Source organism: Mesocricetus auratus, unplaced genomic scaffold, assembly GCF_017639785.1.
Source record: "Mesocricetus auratus isolate SY011 unplaced genomic scaffold, BCM_Maur_2.0 Super-Scaffold_100038, whole genome shotgun sequence".
In the NCBI taxonomy this organism is placed as follows: domain Eukaryota; kingdom Metazoa; phylum Chordata; class Mammalia; order Rodentia; family Cricetidae; genus Mesocricetus; species Mesocricetus auratus.
In genome coordinates this window covers 9,564,045-9,587,764 of record NW_024429216.1, presented here as the reverse complement: position 1 = coordinate 9,587,764, position 23,720 = coordinate 9,564,045, and the positions used below count along the sequence as shown (strand labels likewise).

Genomic DNA, 23,720 nt, shown 5'->3' with positions numbered 1-23,720 from the left:
TGGCGACAGAACCACAGTCACGACGCGGAGGTGCTGAGAGCCCACGGCCTCAGGACACCACCTCACCGACTCGGCTCGCACACTGCACCACAAGTGACCTTGCACCATCTTCCACGGAGAACCAACAGATTCCTCCACTCGGCACCACCGCACATGACTCAGGATTCCTTGAGGGTACCCACAGGCGCCCCTGCGGACACTGCGTCCCGCACATGCCATCCAACACACCTGCACATACACTGCTGCTCCCCAGTGTGTCAGGGCATGACACACGGTACAAATATTTGCTGTGAATGACAGGTAAAAATCTGCATGTGTGTGTGTGTGTGTGTGTGTGTGTGGCGCGCGCGCCACACACACACACACACACACGACACAAGCATTCAGAACTAAGCCATGGAATACCGTCCCACACATCACTGCACTGTCATGTATAACTTTGTTGCACCTCCAACATCCCAAAGTCCCTACCTACACACCACAACCACAGTGCAGTGTACACACACACACACACACACACACACACACACTCCCATACCCCAGACCTGCCACACACAGGCAACACTCATTGGCTTCCACACTGGAGTCTGGGAAGTCAGAGACTCCGGTCTCCACCCTGATACCACTTCTTGCCTCAGGAGGAACATTCCAGACTCTCCCTGGGGATGCTGGTGGAAGACAGGGGTGGGTAAAGGGAGAGAACCCTGACCAGGAGCTGGGAGTGAGCCCAGTGTGTGGGGTCAGGGTTTGGTGAGTGTTAAGATTAAGATGGTGAGCCGGGCGTTGGTGGCGCACGCCTTTAATCCCAGCACTCGGGAGGCAGAGGCAGGCGGATCTCTGTGAGTTCGAGGCCAGCCTGGTCTACAGAGTGAGTTCCAGGACAGCCTCCAAAGCCACAGAGAAACCCTGTCTCGAAAAACCAAAAAAAAAAAAAAAAAAAAAAACATTAAGATGGTGGCACACGCCTTTAATCCCAGCGCTGGGGAAGCACAGGCTGGCAGATCTCTGTGAGTTCAAGGCCAGCCTGATCTAGATAGTAAGCTCCAAGACAGCCAGGGCTACACAGTGAGACCTTGCTCAAAAAGGAGGAGGAGGAGGAGGAGGAGGGAGGAGGAGGGGGAGAAGGAGGAGGAGGAAGAGAAGGAAGAGGAGGAGGCAGGGAATTCAGATGATCCTGACCTCAAGGGGACATTCGAAAGGCTGAAAATCAGAGGGAGGGACACAGAGACACAGAGAGATGGCCTTGGGCAGGAATAGGTAGGACCACAGTAGAAGCAGGAAGGGGTCTTCCCCGAGCACCTAGAGCTTCATCACAACCCTGTTCTCTGGCCTGTTCCAGTCTCTCCTGCGGTCCCTTGTTGCCATGGTAACAGGGAGGCTGACTCTGCAGCAAAGGAGGTTGGGCCTGCAGATCAGGCTTGTTGCCATGGAGATGAGAAGAAAGAGGAGGAGTCCCCTCTTTCAACTCAGGTGCATTGCTCTCAGACACCCCTTCCTCGAGTCTGTTCCTTACCCCTGGGATGCAGGGACTGTCACCAACATTTATTCATGTGTCTCTCCCCTCTCTCAATACGGAGTCTGTGGTTCATCCACACAGGACAGGGTTAGAGAGGTAGGGAAGGCTGGGGAGGGGGGCCCTAGATCCCAGGAGACACACGCTCTCCTGCCTTCTGGACAGGCTGGGGGGGGTCAGAGCCCTTCCCATGCCACCCCAGAAACAGACTCAAGCTTTGTCATGTAATTCCTTCTCAGACACCAGCCTGGCTAGATTGATGACTGATGCCTCCTGCTCTCAGTGCTCTGCAGAAGTGGGGGGAGGGAATGCTTGGGAAGGTCACCGGGATGGAGGAGGACGGAGGAGCTCCCAGGGAGACAGATACAGACAGGAGCCACCCTAGAGCCAGAGAATATTACAGACACAAGACAGAAGAAGGGATCCGCAGAGATAAAACCAAAAAGACTGTAGCAGACACCGTGTTCAGAGTGACAGACACGGGGAACCTAAGAGAGCTGGGCAGAGGGCAGGTTTGCCAAACATGGAGACGTAGAGATTCAAACGGGGGAGAAGCTCAAATGAGGACAGACCCTAGAAGCGCAGTCTCGTGCTATTGGTACACGGTGGGGGGAGGGGGAGACCAGAAAAATCTGCAATGATAGCCAGGCACTTCAAGAGCGCCCAGCCCCGGGGCAGGGTGATGGATCGGTCTCTTAGATGGGGCTGGCCTGGAGTGGCACTCACAGCAAGAGTCTGAGACACAGAAAAGTGGACACCGAGGACACTGCAGCCTGACACGGAGGTGCAGGGCGGGGGTCTTTGGGGCGTGGCCTTCTGCCAGGGGAACCACGGAAGGCTGAGCAGACCCTGGGCTGCTGCGCGCCAGGCAGGCCGCGGGGTGCTGAAACGGACAGCTCCCCAGTTCCGGTCTAGGCTGAAGGGCGGGCCCAGCCCCTGACCTCAGCAGCCCTGGTCCTCTGCGTCGTTCGGGTCCCCCTCGGCCTCCCTTTAGCTGTCTGTGGCTTCCTGTCTGTCGCCTCGACTCCCGGTGCCCTTTCCCTTCCGTTGCATTTGAGTCCCCGCCACACTGTGTCCCTTTCTGCAATCTCATGGCCTGCAAGAATCTCTCCCTCTGCCCTCCCTCTTCTCGGTCCTCACCCAAGATCTTTTCCCTCTTCCCTATCTGTCTGCTTCCCCCCACCCCCGCTGCTTCGCTCTCCCTTTCCTGCCGGGCCTCGATCTGGCTCAGGCTGCGTGACCTTCAGTCGTCCTTTTCCTCTCCGCGGAAACCTCCGGAGTGGCGAGGAGGGCGGGGACAGAAGGCAGACCCACCCTTCTCCCTGCTCCACCAGCCCTCAGCCCCTTCCCCCTCTGGGCAGGGACAGAAGTTCAAGGATCAGTCACCCTCGAGGGTGGCTTCCCAGGGGTCACAAGCGCGACCCCCAAGTTCTCAGCTCGCTGTACCCGCCCAGTCCCACCCCGCCGCCGTAGGAGCCACCCCAGGCTTTAACGCCAACCGTTCTCAGGCCCTCCCATCCCCCAGCCCCATCTGGTCCCATTCTTTCCGTGTCTTCCCCCCACCCCAGTGTCTCCGCCCTCCCCGGTCCTGCATCTCTCCATCTGTCTCAGGGTCTCTGTCGCAGCCTCCTTCTGTCCCGAGAGAAGGTCAGCGGAGAGGTGGCGGCTGCGGGGACCTGAGCCGACCTGCCCGAGGTGGCAGAGTGTGTAAATCTCTTGCTGTTCTCCGCAGGCTCCCAGGGTCTAAAAACGCCCGTTGATCCCCCCACCCCAAGGAAATGAAACCCACGTGCCCCCCGTTTTGGGGTTTTGTTCTTTTTTTTTTATTCCAACAGGGACTGAGATGTGGCAGGGGGAGGTATAGGGGCCCAACTGACCCTCTCCCTGGGGGCGTCTCATAGAAATTCTGAGGTTTCTCCCCCCAAAAAAAGAGAGAAAGAGAAGAGAGGAGGGGCACCAGGGGACACCCACATGTCCAGAGGCCCTCCCCACCTCCAGAAGTGTGGAGAGCCGTGTCAAGTCTTGGGGCGTCTGGGCAGTCCCAGGCTGGGGTCCTCCCCGCGGACCGTTGCCCAACTCCAGGAGCGGCCCCCCCAGTCTCCAGCCCTTGGAGTCCTCGGTCTCTGCGCTCCTCCCGCCCTCGGCGCGGGGTGGAGTGCGGGCGTCCACGACACCCTCGCTTGAGTCCAGCAGGGGGCGCGGGCCGGCTCCGGAGCCGGGCTGGGGATTCACCGGGTACTGAAGGCAAAACCGCGGCGTCCTGTCCACCTGGGGCGCATCGCGTCCCTGCAGTCAGTGGGGGCGCACGCCCGGCCCGGTCCACGGTCATTCGTGCTCCGTCAGCTCGCGGGGTCCGGTGGGGCCTGGCCGCGGCCGAGGCGGGCTGGTGGCTTCGCCTGGGGTGCCCAGGCCACGTGGGGGGGGGCCCCGGCCCCCGAAGCCCGCAGCGCCTGGATGCGCCTGCACTCCTGGCAGACGCGCACGTGCGTGCAGGGCGTGGGAGCCGCGGGCCGGGGCCCCCCGGGAGGCCCGGGGTCGTCCAGGAGGCGCTGCGGACCCCCGTGTGCGCCCGCGTCCCCGCCCGCGCCGGCCGAGTAGAGCTTGCCGTTGCTGAGTCGCATCTCGCGGACTGCGCGCAGCGACAGCAGGGCCCGACTCGGGCCGCCCGGGCGCCGGCGCCGGCGGGAACGCGAGGTCTTGCGGCAGGACACCGCGTGGCGCAGCTCCTGCAGCATCTCCTGGCACACCGACACCTGGGGGCGGCAGGACGGTCACTGCGGGGCGCTCCACGCCCTCCCCCCGCCCCCACCTCCTTCCTGCACCTCCCCTCCCCTCCTCCCCTCCCAATTTTGTTCTTATTGTTTTCTGTCCCCCCCCAATCCGTCTCTCAGTTCCATCTTTCCTGCCTTTCCACACACTGTTCTGCCCCACATTATTGCAAGACTGACCAGGCACTGATCTAGGGACCCCGAGTTACAACAAAGAATAAAAGAGAAGTCCATGGTCCTTGGGACTTGGGTCAGTGGTAGAGGGCTTACCCAATACGTGTAAGGTGCTGGGTTCCAGCCCCCAGAAATGGAAAGAATAAAAAAAAAAAAAAATAGAGCCCAGCCCTTAAGTATGCAGAGGCAGAAAACAACAAACGGAGCATAAACATTGTCGGATAAGTGCTCGGGAGAGAAACAAAATAGACATAGAGTGTGGATGGGCAGGATACTGACTTCTGGCACAACCCAGACAGGAAGTCCTCAGTGAGACCTCTCGGTGAAGGCCGGCCGGGTGAGCCTCGAGATAAAACACCCGGGGCGAGCACTGCAGACAGAAATGCAGCAGAGGTGCTGGGGTGGGGCCTGGCTTGGGAGGAATCGGAGAGGAGGAGGAAAGGAGGCAGGCCCGAGGGCGGGGACCAGCTGGGTAAGGACATTAGACCATGACTAGGCTCTTGGTTTACTCCAGGGTCCAACAGGAGCCACAGGAGAATTGAAGCTGACGGCTTTCATGGGGCAGCTTGGGCTGTGCAGAGAAGGGACCGTGGGACAGAGCCAGGGTGAGCAGGGAGCCCTGCAGGGAGGCTGCGGGTAGAATCCCTGCCAGGACAGGCTGGAGCAGAGGGGCGTGAGAGGCCTCTGGGCTGCCCTGTGAAGGCAGAGCCCACATGGTTTGCTGAGCAATGGTGGAGGGGAGGAAGGGGGGAGGAAGGCCTATACGTAGCCTCTGCCTCGGGGAGAGGGAGGAATGCGAGCTGGGACACTTGGCACCGTGCTTCCTTGCTAGACATCCAAGTGGGACACCATCACAGACTTTGGAGACAGGCCCGCGTGAATTACATGGTGAGTTCAGGGCCAGCGGGGGCTACGTAGCAAGACCCTGTGTCCAAAATGGCTCGGCCACTGAGGCTGGTGACCTAAGTTCCATCTCTGGGCCCCACATGGTGGAGGGAGAGAACAGACTCCCCGAAGTTGACCTCTGACCTCCACACTGGCATCCAAGCTCACAGATAAAATAAAATGAAGAAAAACCAAACAAATAATTATTCTTGGGCGGGGGTAGGGGACGCACACCTAGTGTCTATGTTCCACCCTTGGCGGTGGTCCTCTCCGACATTACGTCAGGATGGCGCTGAGTGACAGGATGGGACCAGACTCTCTCATTTCTCTCCTGCCTTGCTCTCTCTTGGATGGCTTGCCCTGGGGGATGTGTGGTGCCTGGGCAGGAGGGCACTTAGCAACCCCGCAGAGAGGCCCTCCTTCGAGGAACAGAGGCCTCCTGCCAGCTGCCACTAAGTGTATGCATTATGCTTTTAATTTCTGTCTCAGGATGTTTGATGTCCTAGGATCCTACAGGCTGGTGGAAGGCTGTCCCTCCCAGAACCAGCAGAGGGCTGAGCCTCCCTTCACAACAAACCAAACAGCAGTGAATCCAGAGAGACCTGGGGTTGCAGACCTGTGACCCCAGCCTCTTAGGAGGCTGAGGCAGGAGGACTGCAAATTTAAGATCGTCCTGGGCTAAGGGATGAATCTGAGGCCGGACAGAAAAACTTAGTAAGACCCTGCCTTAAAATAAAAGGTAAAAATAGGCCCGGCGGTACTGGCGCCACCTTTAATCCCAGCACTCGGGAGGCAGAGGCAGTTGGATCTCTGTGAGTTCGAGGCCAGCCTGGTCTACAGAGTTCCAGGACAGCTAGGGCTATTCCACAGAGAAACCCTGCCTCAAAAAACCACAGTAAATAAAAAAGTAAAATAAAATAAAACGTAAAAATACGGCTGAGGATACAGCTCATTGGTAGAGCATTTGGCTAGAAACTACCAGTGAAGGCTTCATGGAAGAGCATTTGCCAGGCAGGTGTGAGGCCCTGGGTTCTATCCTTAATACCACAGATACAAAAAAAGAGACAGCCCCCATGTTCCAGGTCCACCAACATGATTCAAACCAGCTGGTGCCTCCTTTGTCCTTCCCGTATCCTAGATTCGCTGTCCCACCCTGCTGCATTTACTCTCTGCCTTGTCTTCTCCAGGGAAGCCATAATGAAGACTGGTCCAGCCGCTTCCTCACCCAGCCCTCCTTTCAGGGATGAGAACTGCCTCGTAATGGCATAGTCTTAGACGGGTGTGGTGGGGGGGCTCCTGCAACGCTACTGCTATGGTGGAGGCTTCACCCCAGCCCCTGGCATCCGTAAACCCAAAGAGTCTGGGATGTTCTGGTGGAGGTTCCACCCAAGCCCCCTCCCCCATCTCCCTCCAAACCCTGCTGCAGCTCAGAAAGCTCCACCCCCAAATGATGACCCCTCCCCCAGAGATGCTCAAGACCACTCCCCCAGAGTATTTAAGCTGCCCCCCCAGAAAACAGATTCATGGTTTTCCGGTCTCCTTTTCCCGTCTCCTCTCTGGGGAACTGGAAGGTCCCCCCCAGCGAGGGGGCGCATTAAACGTTGGCTTTTTCCAATTCGGTTTGATTTGGTCTGATTTGGATTGCTGCATTGGCGGAGAGGCTTATCAGGGTGTAGAAACTTTTCAGCTACCACTTGAAAGGCTGGGGCAAACTGTAGCAATTTTCCTGCCTCAGCTTCTCAAGGGCTGGGATTACGAAGCCACTATGCTTCATCTGTCTGTCTGTCTGTCCCTCTCTCAAACAGGATGTCGCGTGGCTCAAGCTGGGCTTGAACTCACTGTGTGGATGAGGACAGTCCTGAAAGGTTGATCCGTGCGTGCGCACGCCTCTGCCTCCGGAGGGCGCCACCGCCCCAGCTGCTTCTTTGGTAGCCTCTGGGGTCCTCCGCACCCTTTCTTTGGGGGGTCCTTGAATTCTCGTGGCTCCCCGGGCTCTCCTTCCCTCCCCTGTCCTCCCTCATACCCTTGAGTCCTTGTCTAGCCCTCTGATCTGTCACCTCTGCTGGGACCTCCTTTACCCAATCAGGAGTTCCTCCCTTCCCTCCCTGACCCCTCCCTACCTCTTACACCCCCTCCCCATCACCCAAGTGCCACCCACCACTTGGGGGGTCTCCCCTGCTGCTCCCCCAGCCACAGTCAGTCTCCTCACCTCCTCGGACTCGGCTGACCTCCGAGTGGACCAGATGAATTCCATGACCGCCACGAAGACGGCAATGATGAGGCCACAGATGAGCACGACAAAAATCCCTCCAATGTTCTCCATGCCCAGACCTGGGGGGCGGGGACAGCCGGGGCATGGGCCGTGTGGGCGTGGGCCCACGGGGTCTCTGGGGAGGAGCGGGCACGGGCCCACGGGGTCTCTGGGAGGAGCGGGCACGGGAGGGCGGCTGACCTTTGGCCCTGTGGTCCTCCTCCTTGGGGCACCGGCTCCCTTCCCACCACTTGCGCTTTAGGATCTCCAGCCTGTTGTTCTCTTGGAGCTGCAGGATGGCCAGCGTGATCTCATCCCGGAACGGGGAGCCTGGCCGGGCACACGAGGGGATCGCCGTGAGCCCCGCTACCCCAGACCCCACCTGCCCTGCCCCTCCCGTGACCTCATCACACAGTAGCCGAGGAGGAGGTCAGGCCGCTCCAAGCTGACTGCAGCTAGGATGAGGTTCTCATCCCTAGGAGCCCCTCCCTGCTCGAGGCTCACCCAGCGCATCCACAAAGCCTCTGCCAGGCAAAGCCCTGCTCTGCCCGAACGCCCTTTCCCTCCTCTCCCTCAGGGCTCTGCCCACACGCTGGCTCCTCGCGAGTCTCCCTGGGCCAATTTATTCAAAATGGCACCAAGTCCTCCGCTGCCTGTCAGTCTCTACCACCTCTGTCCCCAGCACATGTCACCGCCTGCTGCAATAGGACATGACTGTCTGCGGCCTGGTGTGCCTGCCGCCCGGAAGGGCACAGAGCAGTCGGCTGAGTGGACCCCGTCCTCCACTTCTGCACCCCCCTCCCTCTATGCGCTCGCTCTCTCCTACTGCATGCCAGGCAGGAGAGAGAGAGGGCAAGCAGAGAAGGTTAATGCTTAGCGGGCGCCCAGGTCTCACTGTCAGAGAAAACAGTATCGAGGTTTGGAGACAAACTAGTGTTTGCGTTCCTAGCACTGGGCACTGAAACAGTGTATCCTGAAGCATACCCTGTTCCTCCTGCTTTTTCTGAGTCTCTGCTGTGAGCGGGCGGGGGGGATGGGGAGGTGGGGGATGAGGGGGGTAGGGGGTGCAGGCTAGGTGTAAAGAACATGAAGCAAAGACAGCTAAGTCATAGGCGAGCATGGAGACACAGCCGAGCATGGAGACACAGCCGAGCATGGAGACACAGCCGAGCATGGAGATACAGCCGAGCATGGAGATACAGCCGAGCATGGAGACACAGCCGAGCATGGAGACACAGCCGAGCATGGAGATACAGCCGAGCATGGAGACACAGTCGAGCATGGAGATACAGCCGAGCATGGAGACACAGTCGAGCATGGAGATACAGCCGAGCATGGAGACACAGCCGAGCATGGAGACACAGCCGAGCATGGAGACACAGCCGAGCATGGAGACACAGCCGAGCATGGAGACACAGCCGAGCATGGTACAGATGGCCATGACACAACTGGGCATGGTGATACAGGTGAACAATGGTGACACCTGTACTACATGACCCTAGTACAAGGAACGAAGACCTGGGAGGATCAAGAATTTCAAGATCATCCCCGCCTACAGCCTGACCCACTGACGGTGAACCCTTGCCTCACAGAACTAAAAAACAAACAAACCTAAACCCTGTCTCACAGCGCACGTTTCCTGAGGTGTACACGTAGTCACCTCAGCTCTCGTGATATCCCCGCGGCTGGAGCTCACTGGCCTCTAGGCTTACTTTTCACATGCTTAAAGCACAGAGGCTGGGGACGGTGTCCGCACCTGCCCAGGGCCCATGGCCAGGCTGCTTGTCTGACACAAGGCCTGGGATGGTCCAGGGCTCCCCTGCACACATGGTTACTGTGCGTCCCCGTCTCCCCCACATTCCAGGCTCAGCCACGCTTCCTCCTTCCTACCCAGCGGCATGCCGATGCCATAGCCCTTGGTGTCGAGGAGGCCCCCGATCTGAGTGAGGTTGCAGTTGAGGCGCCGGTGGTACTCGTTCATGGTGGACTCCAGGAGGAAGGCGTAGCGGGAGTTGAGGACTCGGGCGATCCCTTCCTCCGTGCTCTTGACGAACACGCTAGGCTGTTTCGATTGCATGTAGTTCCACATCCGCTGGTACGTCTGGTACCGCGAGTTCTTGGCGGAGGGAGTATGGGAAGATGGGTGAGGGTCACTGACGGTTTCCCTTGAGCCCTGTCCCCCCCTTCCACATACTCAATAGTGAATTTTTCTCACCTTGTAGCTCCCCCTCCTTCCTCCTGACAAATCTCATCCCTTGGCCCAACCCTGCCGCAGCCTCCCTGACCCTGCTCCTCCGGAACCGCCCAGGACTGGCTCAGTTAGATTCCCGTCTGCCTCCATGCTTCCAATCACCAGAGGGAGGTCAGTGTCTCCCAGGCAGCAGTTCCCCTTGGCAGCTGGCCAGGCACGGCCACTGCCCTCACGCCCAGCCTGGGATGGTCCTGGGTGCCCCACCTGGAAGAAGGTCATGGTGGAGCCGGCGTGGATAGTGCCATACTCGATGTTGGTCTGATCCGCCAGGTCGTCGGCCGATTCCACGGGCACCTCCATGCGCTGCACCGTGAGGAAGGCCGCCAAGTTGGCCGTGTAGGAGGAGATGATGATCAAAGTGAACGCCCACCTGAGGGGTGGGAGGCGTGAGCTACAAGCTGGGGCCAGCTCTTGCACCCTGACCTGTAACCACGGCCCCCTCCTGACCCTTGACCTCAGTGGCTTTGATCTTCAACTAGCTCAGTGCCTGCTGGTTAGGGCAGAGGCCAGGAATGGGGCTCTGGAGCTTGCCTCGCTGGGCTAAGTACAGCTTCCAGAAACTTCTGACTCTAGGTATAAGAGGGGAAGGTGGTCTGGGAATACACTCTCAATGTAAGCAGCTAAAAAAGCTGGACAGAATAGAGAAAATACATACAGTATAGAGAATAGAACTAGTCACAAGCATGCTAGGCAGGGGCTCTACCACTGAGCCACGCCCCCAGCCCCTCACTGGGGATTCTAGGCCGGGGCTCTACCACTGAGCCACCCTCCAGCCTCTTACTGGGGAGATTCTAGGCAGGGGCTCTGCCATTGGGCTACATTCCTAGCTATATTTAGGAAAACATATCTATATCAACCTATATATTTTTCAGTGCATGAGTGGTTTTTTGGGGGGGTTGTTTTGTTTTTCAAGACAGGGTTTCTCTGTATTGCTTTGAAGGCTTTCATGGAACTTGCTTTGTAGACCAAGCTGGCCTTGAACTCACAGAGATCCACCTGCCTCTGCCTCCCGAGTGCTGGGATTAAAGGTATGCGCCACCAACTCCTGGCTTTGTATGAGTGTTTTATATCATGTATGTGTGTGCATCATGGACATGCAGTGCCCACGGAGGCAGAAGAGGGAAATGGATACTGGGGAGCTGGAATTTCAGGTGTGTATGAGCCACTCAAGGTGGATGCCAGGAACCAAACTTCAGACCTCTGGAAGAGCAGTCAGTGCTCTTAACCACTGAGCCATCTCTCAACCCCATATTTTGTTTACTTGCTTGTTTTTTGAGACAGTGTTTCTCTGTGTAGCCCTGGCTGTCCTGGAACTCACTTTGCAGACCAGGTTGACCTTGAACTCACAGAGATCCACCTGCCTCTGCCTCCCGAGTGCTGGGATTAAAGACGTGTGCCACCAATGCCTGGCACCTCCCATATTTTAAACTTGAGATAGCATCTCATGATGTTGCCCAAACTGGCTTTGAATGTGTTGGCTTGAATTCAACACATCCCTGTCTCAGTGCACTAAACAGCGGAGGTTACAGGCCTATGCTCCCAGGGCCAGCCTCCAGAGGAAAACATCTTCAGATGGAGGCCCCAATAGGCACCGTGGGGCTCTACACATGGTGAGTCTGGCTTTTGTCTCAGCTATGTGACTGTATTTAATTCATAAACTAAGCTACAGGGGAGGAAAAAGCTACAATCCTGGAAGTTGAGGCGATGGAGACGGGGCTTCAATAGGAGTGCAGATGACTGGGATTTTGTCCATAGAATATGCAAAAGAGGCACACACAGAGGGTGTTCCTGAAACACAGGGTTCACTTGAGCCTCTGCTGAATATCAGTGTGTGTGTGGGTGAGGTGAGACCCCAGGAGGACAGACAGGCTCCTCTCAAGCAAAGAACAACCCCACAGAGTGCACACAGGGCGGAGAATCTTGTGAGCTCCTTCTAAGCAGAGGCATTCGGTAGATCCAATAATAAGCACATGGGAGGGCTGAAGAGACAGAGGACATGGGTTTGACTGACATGGCGGCTCACAACCATCTACGACTCCGGTTCCAGAGGATCTGATGCCCTCTTCTGCCCTTTTTGGGTACTGCACACATGTGGTACACACACCACAGGCAGGAAAAATAACCATCTACATGATATAATCAAATAAAATTTCACATACGCACATGTGCGTGCACACACATACACACACACACACAATGATCCAGGTAGACTGGAATAAAATGATGGGCAAGCTATACACCATGTAAACACTAGGAATCCGAAAGTTGTAGTGTAATATTAAGTTCAGAACAAACACGGAGGGCAGGAAGGAGATACAAGGTCTGAGAGGGCAATACAAGGTCTGATGACAGAGGGGACAGAACAAGAGGAGCAATTCCAGGTATCAGTGCCCATAATTACAGAACTTTCAAAACTCACAGCAGGGCTGGCAAGAGACAGCTCAGGGAGTCAAGGTATTTGTCACCAAGCTGGCCTTGAACTCACAGTGATCTGCCTGCCTCTGTTTCCCAAGTGCTAGGACTAAAGGCGTGTGCCACCACTGCCTGGCAATAAAGAAATTTTTTAAAAACGTTATAAAGTCTCAAAACGAAGTAAAAGTTATAAAGCAAAAACTGATTCCACAATGGAATGCTTGCCTACAATCCCTCAGTGAGGGGCTGGGGTGTGGCTCAGTGGTAGAGCCCCTGCCTAGAATCCCCCAGTGAGGGGCTGGGGTGTGGCTCAGTGGTAGAGCCCCTGCCTAGAATCCCCCAGTGAGGGGCTGGGGTGTGGCTCAGCTGTACAGAACCTGCCAGGAATTCACCAATGAAAGGCTGTGAGTTTAGCTCAGTAATAAAGTATTGTTCTAAGGCTCTGGGTTCTAACCTCAACGAGAGAGAGACAGAGAGAGAGAGAGACAGAGAGAGAGAGAGAGACAGAGAGAGAGAGAGAGAGAGAGAGAGAGAGAGAGAGAGAGAGAGAGAGAGAGCACAAACCCAAAGCAGTGAGACAGCGCACTGACAGCTGAAGAACACAGGGTTCTCCAGGATCGCGGGGAGACACTCCGTGCGATTTCCTTCTCTGTGGACGACAGGACAGTCGGACAGAGAACCAGCGAGGAGGCAGAAGCCGAGGACAACAACCTCAAACCACTGACACTCAATAGCATTTCTAGAACATTTCACCCAGCAGCGTTGGACTCCACCTCCAGGGCAAGCGCAGGGAACGTTTCCCGAGAGAGCGAGTGGTGAAATAAGTCTCAATCAATTTAAAAGGAGTAGAGTACTACAGAGGATGCTCTCCAACCACAATGGAAGCGAATTGGAAATCAGCAACAGCAAGAGCTGGAAAATCCCCAAGTCCTGGCTCTACCGGCAGCTAGTTGGGTGACCTTGGGGCCTTGGCGTCCTCACCTGGGTGGGTCACATCATTGCTGGCTCTTCCACACTGGGTTTGATGAAGAGCGGGCTAACCTATAACACAGGACGCGCGAGGCGAGTGTTTACTGTCACTGTCTTAGTGACATTGCCTGACTCAGGAAGGAGAAGAGGTACCCAATGGGGTTGGCTGCCATTTGTTATACCCTGGCCTCACTCCTGCCAAGTAAAAGTGGCAAGGCCCTCTTACAGGCCACAGACCCCAGAGGGCCTCCCTGACCCCATTGGCTCCTTAGCAGGCATTAACGAGAACAGGCCACTGGCCTCTGCCTAGCGTATGCGCGAAGGTTCTGGGTTGGGGCTGAGTGGACAGAAGGGTAAATAATATAGTTTCCTACAGAAAAAAAAAATCTCTAAGCTGGGCGTTGGTGGCGCACGCCTTTAATCCCAGCACACGGGAGGCAGACGCAGGCGGATCTCTGTGAGTTGGAGGCCAGCCTGGTCTATAAGAGCTAGTTCCAGGACAGCCTCCAAAGCCACAGAGAAACCCTGTCTCAAAAAAACCAACCCCCTCAAAAAAAAAAAAACCAAAACCAAACCAAAACAAACAAAATAAACCCAAATCTCTAACCCTGACATGATGCCCGGGGACTGACAATCTCTCTGGGAACTGAGTTTCTCCACACCCACTTCATAGGCTAATGTTATTCACTATCAAGAAACGACCCAGTGGCCGCCTAGCAAGTAACAGGTGCCAGGCTGTCCCTTGAGACTGCAACATGGCGGACAGGAAGTGGTGACAGGCACAGGGAGACAAGACTGGCTGTCACTGAGCTATGATGGACAGGGTAAATTTGGGCCTAGCTGTTACTACCCGAGAGAATCAGCCCAAGCTGGCTGGATACGCGAAAGGCTCGGATGGGGAGTCTGTAAATGAGCAGCCCTGGCCCAGTGCATTCAGGAGTGGCCTGCAGTGGGGACATTCGTCTTGAGGTGCTTCGCGTCAGGTCGAGTGTGGGGGCACTCTGTTAGTTGTCCTGGTTTCTGCCAGTGGGCAGGCTGACAATTCAAGGCCTGGCCTGAACGACACAATTCCCAAAGCCTGACGCATTCGTGGAGGGAGCACACGCATTTCTTGCATGGTCACGGTATAAACTGACTCTCCAGAGTGTGGCTCTCACTCGGCTTAAGGGCTGGATGCCGTTGTGTGGGGAACTGCGGAAAAATGCTCACCATTTCTGGAAGTCACATTTAGGACAGCGATTCCGGCGGTGTTTGAGTCACCAAGTCAAGATGCTCGGGACAGCTGCATCAGTTCCCGGTGACTCACACCGGCACCAGCGTGTCCCTTTGCCAACTATTTCTCAGTGTCAAACTCTGAGCGTTAATGATGTTCCAATCAATGACCTTACTTCTCGGCATCCCAAATCGACTCATTCCAAGCAGACGTCCCCTGCCTCGTCTCTGCCCGCTGACATATTCACACACAAGCACTTGCTTTATTGCTCTTACATTCCCAGTTGCAAATCATATCGCCTAGCCGGGCATGACGGCGCATGCCTTTAATTCCAGCACTGTGAGTTTGTGGCCAGCCTGGTCTACACAGTGAGTTCCAATACGGACAGGGCTACATGGTGAGACCTGTCTCAAAAAACAATAAATCACACAACCTTCTTTTTCTCATTACAACTAGAGCACTGTTTACAAAAAAAAAAATCTTGTGTGTCTGTGCATGTGAGTGCAGTGCCATTGGAGGCCACAAGAGGGTGTTGGATCCCTAGAACTGCAGTTCCAGGCAGTTGTGAGCCTACTGAATTGGGCGCTGGGAACTGAACTTGTGTCTCCTGCAAGAGTGTTATATGCTTTCTTAATCATGCAACCATCCCACCAGCCCTACAAATATTGAATATCAACCAGCCGTGGTGGCGCACACCTTTAATCCCAGCACTCGGGAGGCAGAGGCAGGCGGATCTCTGTGAGTTCGAGGCCAGCCTGGTCTACAGAGCGAGTTCCAGGACAGGCTCCAAAGCTACACAGAGAAACCCTGTCTCGAAAAACAAAACAAAACAAAACTGAGTATGAGCTCAGGATGGAAGAGCATAACATTAGTTATGAAAAGAGGGTCTGCAAACATTGCAGGTGTCAGTGAACATATGGGGGGTTTGCAATGTGAAGCTGGGTGCTGAAGCTCCAGAGCACTCTGGGAGGGGGCAGCTAGCACGGCACACACGCTGCCTCAGGCAAGGTGGTGATGGATACAGGGGTACAGGGGTCACACGTGAAGTGAGGGCTGGGGTAAGGAGAGAAGCCTTGCTGCCGGCTGGATCAGGGTGAGGGGCGTGGTCAGTGGTAGAACCCCTGCGTAGAATCCCCCAGTGAGGGGCTGGGGGCGTGGTCAGGAGGGTGGGAAGACGGTAGCTGAGAGGAGGTAAACCTGGACACTGAGATTTGAAAGCAGACAGGGCTCAGACAGCAAGGAGAGTAAGGTCAGGGCACTCCCTTTCCCAACAGTGAGCAAGGGCAGCCCTGGCGGTCAGGGACAGCCTTTGGCATGCTGCCCTCTGAGCGGTCTGTCTTCGGTGATGAGCTGGGGGTGTGGCTGCAGGGGACTGGGCTGGATGATAGCAGCGATACCCTACAGTCCTACTGTACGATGGTGGGGACCTGACCTGCAGCCACTGCCATCGAGTCACATGTGGAGATTACCCAGTGCCTGCTGGATGGGTGGAACCCAGGCGTGCGGAAGGGTATGAGACTAGGCAGACAGCTCCAGTGAGCACCGAGAGACTTCCTGGGTGACTGTCACGGGAGAGGGCGGGGGATGGCTGGCTAGACCACGTGGCCCTCAAGAAGCAGGTCCCAGGCTGAGGAGGAAGAGGGAGGCCTCACAGAGTGGAGACGCCTGGGTCCCTGCCTTTAGGACAGTACAGAGTCATCAACTCAGGACAACTGTCCACAGCTCTGCCGGGGCACCCGTCCGCCACTCAGGGTCAGTCAATGCAGCTGAGGCACCGCTGCTCTGACCACACTAACACCTTTCACCTGGGATGCGAGGGAGCAGAATCCGCACCAGACACCCACCCCTTAGCCCTTGGAAAGCATCCACCTGTCCTCCCATGTGAAGATGAAATTAAGGGCTAAGACGAGGAGCGACCCTGGACCCAGGCCTGCTGAGTCACAAGGGTGTGGGTGTGACAGGAAATCAGAGGCAAGTCTAGAGGAAAAACATTGTAATTTCAGGTTCTCCAGAGGTTGGGGCAGGAGGACAAAAGGCTCAAGATAAGCTGGGGCTACAAGAGTGAATTCAACACAAGTGTAAGCAACTTGACGAGAACTTGTCTCAAAATTCAAGAGCAAAAACTTGGCAGGTGATATGTAGCTCAGTGGTAGACCCCTGCCTAGAATCCCCCAGTGAGGGGCTGGGGTGTAGCTCAGTGGTAGAGCCCCTTCCTAGAATCCCCCAGTGAGGGGCTGGGGTGTAACTCAGTGGTAGAGCCCCTGCCTAGAATCCCCCAGTGAGGGGCTGGGGGTGTGGTCAGTGGTAGAGCCCCTGCCTAGAATCCCCCAGTGAGGGGCTGGGGGTGTGGTCAGTGGTAGAGCCCCTGCCTAGAATCCCCCAGTGAGGGTAAGTAGCACTCCTTCTTATATTTTCGGTTGTGAGCCAGCCTGTAGAACTCCTTCTTAGCATGCACAAATCCATAGATTCAATATCTTGCTTTGCAAAAATAAATGACAAGTCAGAGAGAGATTTGATGATAAGTTTTGTTTTGTTTTTAAGAATTGGGCCATAGGTCAGAGAACGCAGGAGGCTTCTAAAAGCTGGAAAAGATAAGCAAAGAGGTCTTTGGGGGTCTGCAGGAGGCAGGCCTACTAGTGACTTTTAGCCCTGTCAGATCTATGGTGACCGTTGCTGCTTGACAGTCTCCAGCATTGCGGCATTGCAGACCACATTTCTCCAGCACTGTTTAACTTTCATTTGTAATGATTCTCACTATTAATGCCTTTCCCTTTGGGAAATTTTGTGTGGGTTTTGGTAAAGGATGGAAATGTGTACAAGGTAGCCTTTGTAGACAAAAATTAATTCTTTGGAAAAAATCCCCACCACTGTGGAAGCAGTAATTCCATTGTACCCTTCTAATTACCCCAAGTGAAAGGGGTAAACTAAACTTAAAGGCTTCACTTCTAATACTTTAGAAATGAAGGGACCAGACCCTCACTCAGCCCCCTGCTTTAGCAGCCATGACAGGCTACAGAAAAGACACGTAGGCCTCTGACACAAGGAAACTCCAGATCCTCTGGCCTCCCGGAGTCTAGGGCCAAAACTGAACACAAAGAAACTCCAGACCTCGTCCCCCCAGTCTCCTAGATGCTTGGTTCCTGGGAACTGTTTGGCCACAAAAGAAACTCCAGGGAGGACCAAAACCTCCCCTATAGTTTCCAGGATATAGTTCTGAAAACTATTGGTAATCTATGTACAACAGGCCACCTGCAAGTAACAAGACAATGCCATAGAAACCCCAGAATGTTCCCTCTCAGCACTGACCAGTGAAAATAATCGGTACACAGGTATTTCATGCCAAAATATGACTTTGAGAAATGCACCTGATTGTTCCCAAATATCAACCAATCAGAAACCAACCCGTACCTACTGATGTAATCCTGTAACTTTTGTCTTTAAAACCTAGCAGTAGACAGGAACTTCACTCCCTCTGGAGGCTGCTGTGTCAGCTTGCTAGACGGGGTCCCTGTCAAGGCTGGATGAACAATTAAAACCTCGCTTTTGCAGTTTAGTGGGTCTGTCTTCCTAGTGGTCTCTGGGGACTTTGCAACTTGGGCACAACACCAAGAACAGGAAGTCAGAGATTTACCAGACACACCTGATCCCAAGGATGAGCTGCCTACATTTCAGATCCAGAGCCTGAGGCCATTAAGGGCAAGAGTTCAGTTAATGAGTGTAGAGAAATCAAAATGATCCTGTGCAATGGGAAAGAGAGAGACAACAGGACCTTCTCTTTCGGGAGTGGTAAGAGGGTAACAGGCCCGTACAGTAAGACTAAGAAATTGTAGTATAATGTATGCTCCCCAGAAGAAGTCCTTTCCTGAGGTCAGACATTTGGACAAGGGCCTCTGTTCTCTTAGGGGCTTGAGGAAAGCTCCTGCTTGATAAAGCAGTCATTCTTATCTCTAGCAAGAGGAATTGTCACCCTTCATTAGCGCAGGACTGGTGCCTATTGTCAAGGTCAACCCCTGGTCTCAAGCCACAGCCCAGCTCACACACCCCGGTTTCCCATTTAATCCTATGTGCAACTACAGCATATAAAAGTTGTAGTTTTAGCCGAGAGTTGGTGGCGCACATCTTTAATCCCAGCACCCGGGAGGCAGAGGCAGGCGGATCTCTGTGAGTTCGAGACCAGCCTGGTCTACAGAGCAAGTTCCAGGACAGCCTCCAAAACAATACAGAGAAACCTTGTCTTGAAAAAAGAAAGAAAGACAGACAGACAGAAAGGAAGGAAGGAAGAAGGAAGGAGGAAGGAAGGAAGGAAGGAAGAAGGAAAGGTACAGTCTTTTTTTAATTAAACGCTGCTGGCAGCCATCCCGATTCACCCTGAGATCGAATCCTCACCCCCACCCTATCCCCCAACCCCTGTCAACTCCTCACAGTCTCCTTGGAACCTGAAGCAAGTCTCCAGCAGATCTAGTTTAGTCCGGAACTGAAAGACATTTATGTCACTTTTTTTTTTTTTGGTTTTTCGAGACAGGATTTCTCTGTACTGTTTTGGAGGCTGTCCTGGAACTCACTTGATAGTCCAGGCTGGTCTCGAACTCACAGAGATCCACCTGCCTCTGCCTCCTGAGTGCTGGGATTAAAGGCGTGTGTCACCAATGCCCGGCCATTAATGTCACTTTTAACCACTAAATTGGTAGTGATCTTTGTAGCAGATGTGGGAGTGAATGCAGAGGTATCACCTGAATTTCTGTTTTTCCAGTGCTTGGTATTAAACTCAGGGCCTTGAACACCCTGGGCAAGTAGGGTTTTTTGTTTGCTTGTTTTTGTTTTTTAGTTTTTTGGGACAGGGTTTCTCTGTGGCTTTGGAGGGTGTCCTGGAACTCGCTCTGTAGACCAGGCTGGTCTCGAACTCACAGAGATCCTCCTGCCTCTGCCTCCCGAGTGCTGGGATTAAAGGCGTGCGCCACCACCACGACCTGGCTGCAAGTGTTCTATACTAAGCTATATTCCTAGCCCCCATCCCTCTTCTTTTAAGACAAGGTCTTCTATAGCCGAGGCTTTCCCCAAACTCAGTATGTAGCCAAGGATGGCCCTGAGCAGATCCTCCTGCCCGTATCTCCCAGGCTGAGAACACAGGTGTATACGCCGGGCCCTGTGTGCACTCTGCTGGGGACTGAAGCCAGATGTTGATGCAGGCTAAGGAAGCGCTTCACCACCAACCGAGCTGTGTATCCCCAGCCCCTGCCACCAACCGAGCTGTGTATCCCCAGGTCCTGCCACCAACCGAGCTGTGTATCCCCAGCCCCTGCCACGCCTTGGCTGCTTGGTTGTTTATTGTGTAGGTGATGTGGGTTGTGTGCATGTGGAGGACAGACGGCTGTCTCTCTCCACCTTTCTGTTCTCGCTAAACTGGCACACACTCCGGGTTCAGCCTCACAAAACTGGGTGGAGAGCAGCAGGGAATGAGATTCAGCGCCAGTCTCTGCACACTCTTGCACCCGTGGGCACACGCAAATGCATGCATGCATATATGTGCCCACACATACATGCAACGCATCCGTCATACACACCACCCACAGAGAAGCCCTCACGTGCACGGATGCGGCTGCCCCTGTAGGTGCACACGGACCCGCACACGCATGAACACACACAGAAAGAATAAGCAAGCAGACAAATATTTTAAAGAGTGTGGGCCAGGCGCCGTGAGTGGTAGCTGTCACGGGCTTCCCGGTGCATGATCCAGGGGGACAGTGAATCTTATCCAGGACACTGGGTCCCGCTCTAGATTCTGTAACAACCAGGGCAACGTCACAGAAAGCGGCAGCAACGGCCCCGCCTGTCACGTCAGCACAGCCTGCTCACTTTTCTATACTTTGGAGCACAGACTCCCTGATGCCCACATCGCTGATGCTCACATGCTTAGGATTGAACTTGGGCCCCTGCACACGCTAGTCAAACATTCCACCTCTAAGCCATGGCCCCAGCCCTTGGTATTTTTTTGGAGCCTGTCACATTAGTAGCCCATGGTGGCCTCGAACTTGATATTTAAGCTCACGCTGCTCTCAAACGCGCAATTCTGCCCCGGCCATCTTCAAATGCTTATAAATGTCCCCCAGCCAAGGCCATACACAGAGACAGTGGGCTACTTTGCTGAGGTTCGGCTTTTCATCGCACGGCTGCGGAGGGGAACGGGGACTCGCTGGGGAGAGCGCAGCAGCCCCCATCCCTGAAAGGAAGACCTCCCGGTTCTGACAGTGTAGACACGAAGAGACTCACCAGACTCCGCTGACACAGCGCGTGGACAGCGCCCGGGGCATGATCTCCGAGCCCTGCTGCATGAACCCACCCACGGGGAACCAGAGGCTGTTCCCCAGTGTGTACTGGTTCTCCAGGATATGGGGGCGTGCCCGGAGGCACGGGTGCGGATTGTACCACTCATAGGGGCTCAGCCTGTGGAGAGATGGGTGGGGGGATGAGTCTGAGGCTAGCGAAAGAAGAGGTAAGAGGTGAACCCACCGTGATAAGGAGAGACCGGAAGGGGCGGGGAAGAGAGTGACGGACACTTGCAGAAAGGGGGTGGGGCCGAGAGGAGACATGCTAAGACACCTCGGAGGAGACGCCTGGCAGAGACCCCCCAAAGCTCAAGTCAGACCCCCATGCGGAAAGAGAGAAACAGAGACAGGGCAAGAAGGACAGGAAAGCAGATAGAGGGTCCCCGTGGCCCTCAGTGTTCAGCCTGGACACAAGGGGGCAGTGCGGGTGACCTGTGGGCTGGGCTCCTGCCTCTCCCCACCCCTCCTTGCCCAGGAGCAGGCGGCCACTCACCTGGCAGCCAGGAACAGGACACAGCTGACAGCCAGGTAGGCAAGAAGCATGAAGAGCCACACGGCAGGGGAGAAGGGGTCCAGGAAGGAGAAATAGCCAGGCTTGCGGCCCTAGGGGGAGGAAAGGACATTGAGAGCAGCTGCCCCTCCCTGCCACAAGCCGTGTGCCCAAGCCCAGCATCCTCTAGGAACTCAGCAGTCCCACCAGCCCATCAACCCCAGGTCCACTTAAGCCCGCCCCTGGTCTCGACGCTAGGGCACAGCCATGCCGCCCCTCCCCAGCCCCCACGGAGAGGTACCATGTGCACTCTGTAGAGGATGCTGATCCCCAAGGTCATGAAGGGCTTGGAGAAATCGATGACTTTCTCCCGCTCAGCGGTGATGGTGAAAGCTGCCACAGCCAGGTCTGCTTTCTGCTGGAGGGGAAGCAGGTGGGGCGGAGGGAGGCGGGCGCGGGGCAGAGGTGGGCAGTTAGACACACCCGCAGGCACCTCCGTGTAAGTTAGAGATGGGACTGGCCACAGCTCTGTCCCAGTCCCTCCCTCCGACCCACTCTGACTAACAAGGCTATGGTCAAGTCCCTTGCAGCAGCCCTGCTTTTGTTTTGTCGAGAGAGAGAGTCCCAGTTTGCTCAGGCTAGCCTTGAACTCGTTGTATAGTCAAGGCTAGCACTGAACTCCTCTTCATCCCTTCACCTCCTGAATGCTAGCATCACAGGCTGGCAGATTTATTAGTATTACTGATGTTTTTTTGTTTTGTTTTTCAAGATAGTTTCTCTGTGTGCCAGCCTTGGCTGTCCTGGAACTTGCTCTGTAGACCAGGCTGGCCTTGAACTCACAGAGATCCACCTGCCTCTGCCTCCCGAGTGCTGGGATCAAAGGTGTGTGCCACCACCGCCCGGCTGGGTTGCTGCTTTTTTTTTTTTTTTTTTTTTTTTTTTGGTTTTCCGAGACAGGGTTTCTCTGTATTGTTTTGGAGGCTGTCCTGGCACTCACTCTGTAGACTAGGCTGGCCTGGAACTCACAGAGATCCGCCTGCCTCTGCCTCCCAAGTGCTGGGATTAAAGGCGTGCGCCACCACTGCCCGGCTCCACTTTACTTTTTGAGGCAGGGTCTGTCACTGAATCTGGAGCTCAGTGATTCAGCCAGGCAGCCTCTGGTCTCAACTTCCCAGGCACTGCTGCTGTGCCTGGCTCTGTGCCGGGATCTGAACTCAGTCCCTCATGCTTATGTGGAGAGCATTTTACCCACCGGGACATCTCCTCAGTCCCTGGATAGGATGACCTCCTGATTGCCTCTACTTGTTCCAAAGCTCTCTGGGTCACAGCTAGTTCCACTTATAGACGGGGGAGTCTCAGAGAAGCCAAGGTTCTGATGAGGAAGGGGAGCGGCTGCCAGCCACAAAGTGGGGTGTAACTTTTCTGTTTGCACGGTGCTCTGGGCCAGCGTCTGAAGGACGCACGGGCCCAGGTCCTGCTCAGCCACAGTGATCTTGGGCAAGGCTGCATACTTCCCGTAGGGAGGGCTGTTAGGAAACGGACCCCAAGTGGCTAAGGGTGAGGCAGAGAAGAGCAGAGGCTGAGCTGTCCTTCAGGGAACCCCTTCTGAGCAAACTCAGTGATCTGCAGGATCACCTCACTTTGGGGACACTGGCCAGCTGTTAGCCGAGGGTTGACACAAAGCAGGGAGAGCCTGCATTGCTACATGGACACGCACACACATACCGCACATGGACACGCATATGCATACTGTACACAGACACACGTACTGTACACACATGCACACACATACTGTACGTGGACACACACATACTGTGCACAGACACACATACTGCACGTGGACACACACATACTGTACACAGACATGCTCACACATACTGTACGTGGACACACATACTGTACACAGACACACACTGCACGTGGGCACAGGACACACATACTATACATGGATACACATACTGCACATGGACATGCTCACACATACTGTACATGGACACACACATCATGTGGACACGCTCACACATACTGTACACAGACACACACACTGCACATGGACACACACATACTGTACACAGACATGCTCACACATACTGGACACAGACACACATACTGTACACAGACACACGTACTGTACACGCATGCACACACATACTGTAGTGGACACGCTCACACATTCTGCACGTGGACACGCTCTCACATACTGCATGTGCACACACCGCCTGGTCATTTCTACAGCACGGTGGCCTCCATGCACTATGACTGAGACACTGGCCAACAGTGACACACACTGCTTATGTGACCACAGACACTTGTAGTAGGGACACACAGTGACATCTCTCAGGGGCCCAGTGAGTGCCCTGTGGCATTTAACACTCACGGTTGAGGAACAGGGCAAGGTGGGTAGGTTCAGGGAATGCAGAGCCTGGCTCTGCCCGCCCCCCCCCTCCTGTGGGAACACCAGACCTTGAGCA

The 23,720-nt window shown here is 55.1% G+C and overlaps 1 protein-coding gene across 4 annotated transcripts in view; it reads right to left on the bottom strand.

Moving 5' to 3' along the window:
• Positions 1-3,312: 3,312 nt before the first annotated feature.
• Positions 3,313-23,720, bottom strand: part of Grik5 (glutamate ionotropic receptor kainate type subunit 5) — a 64,994-nt gene continuing 44,586 nt past the window's right edge. For 3 of the 4 annotated variants that reach the window (XM_040734295.1, XM_040734298.1, XM_040734297.1), the window contains 8 exons: positions 21,551-21,667; positions 21,253-21,362; positions 20,704-20,877; positions 10,047-10,212; positions 9,482-9,707; positions 7,793-7,921; positions 7,550-7,671; positions 3,313-4,266 (listed from right to left, as the gene is read on the bottom strand). In XM_040734295.1, coding sequence (XP_040590229.1) covers positions 3,853-4,266; positions 7,550-7,671; positions 7,793-7,921; positions 9,482-9,707; positions 10,047-10,212; positions 20,704-20,877; positions 21,253-21,362; positions 21,551-21,667 — 1,458 coding nt within the window. In that variant the 3' untranslated portion in view covers positions 3,313-3,852. The remainder of the gene's footprint in view (positions 4,267-7,549; positions 7,672-7,792; positions 7,922-9,481; positions 9,708-10,046; positions 10,213-20,703; positions 20,878-21,252; positions 21,363-21,550; positions 21,668-23,720) is intronic. The other variant, XM_040734296.1, reaches the window with a different exon arrangement.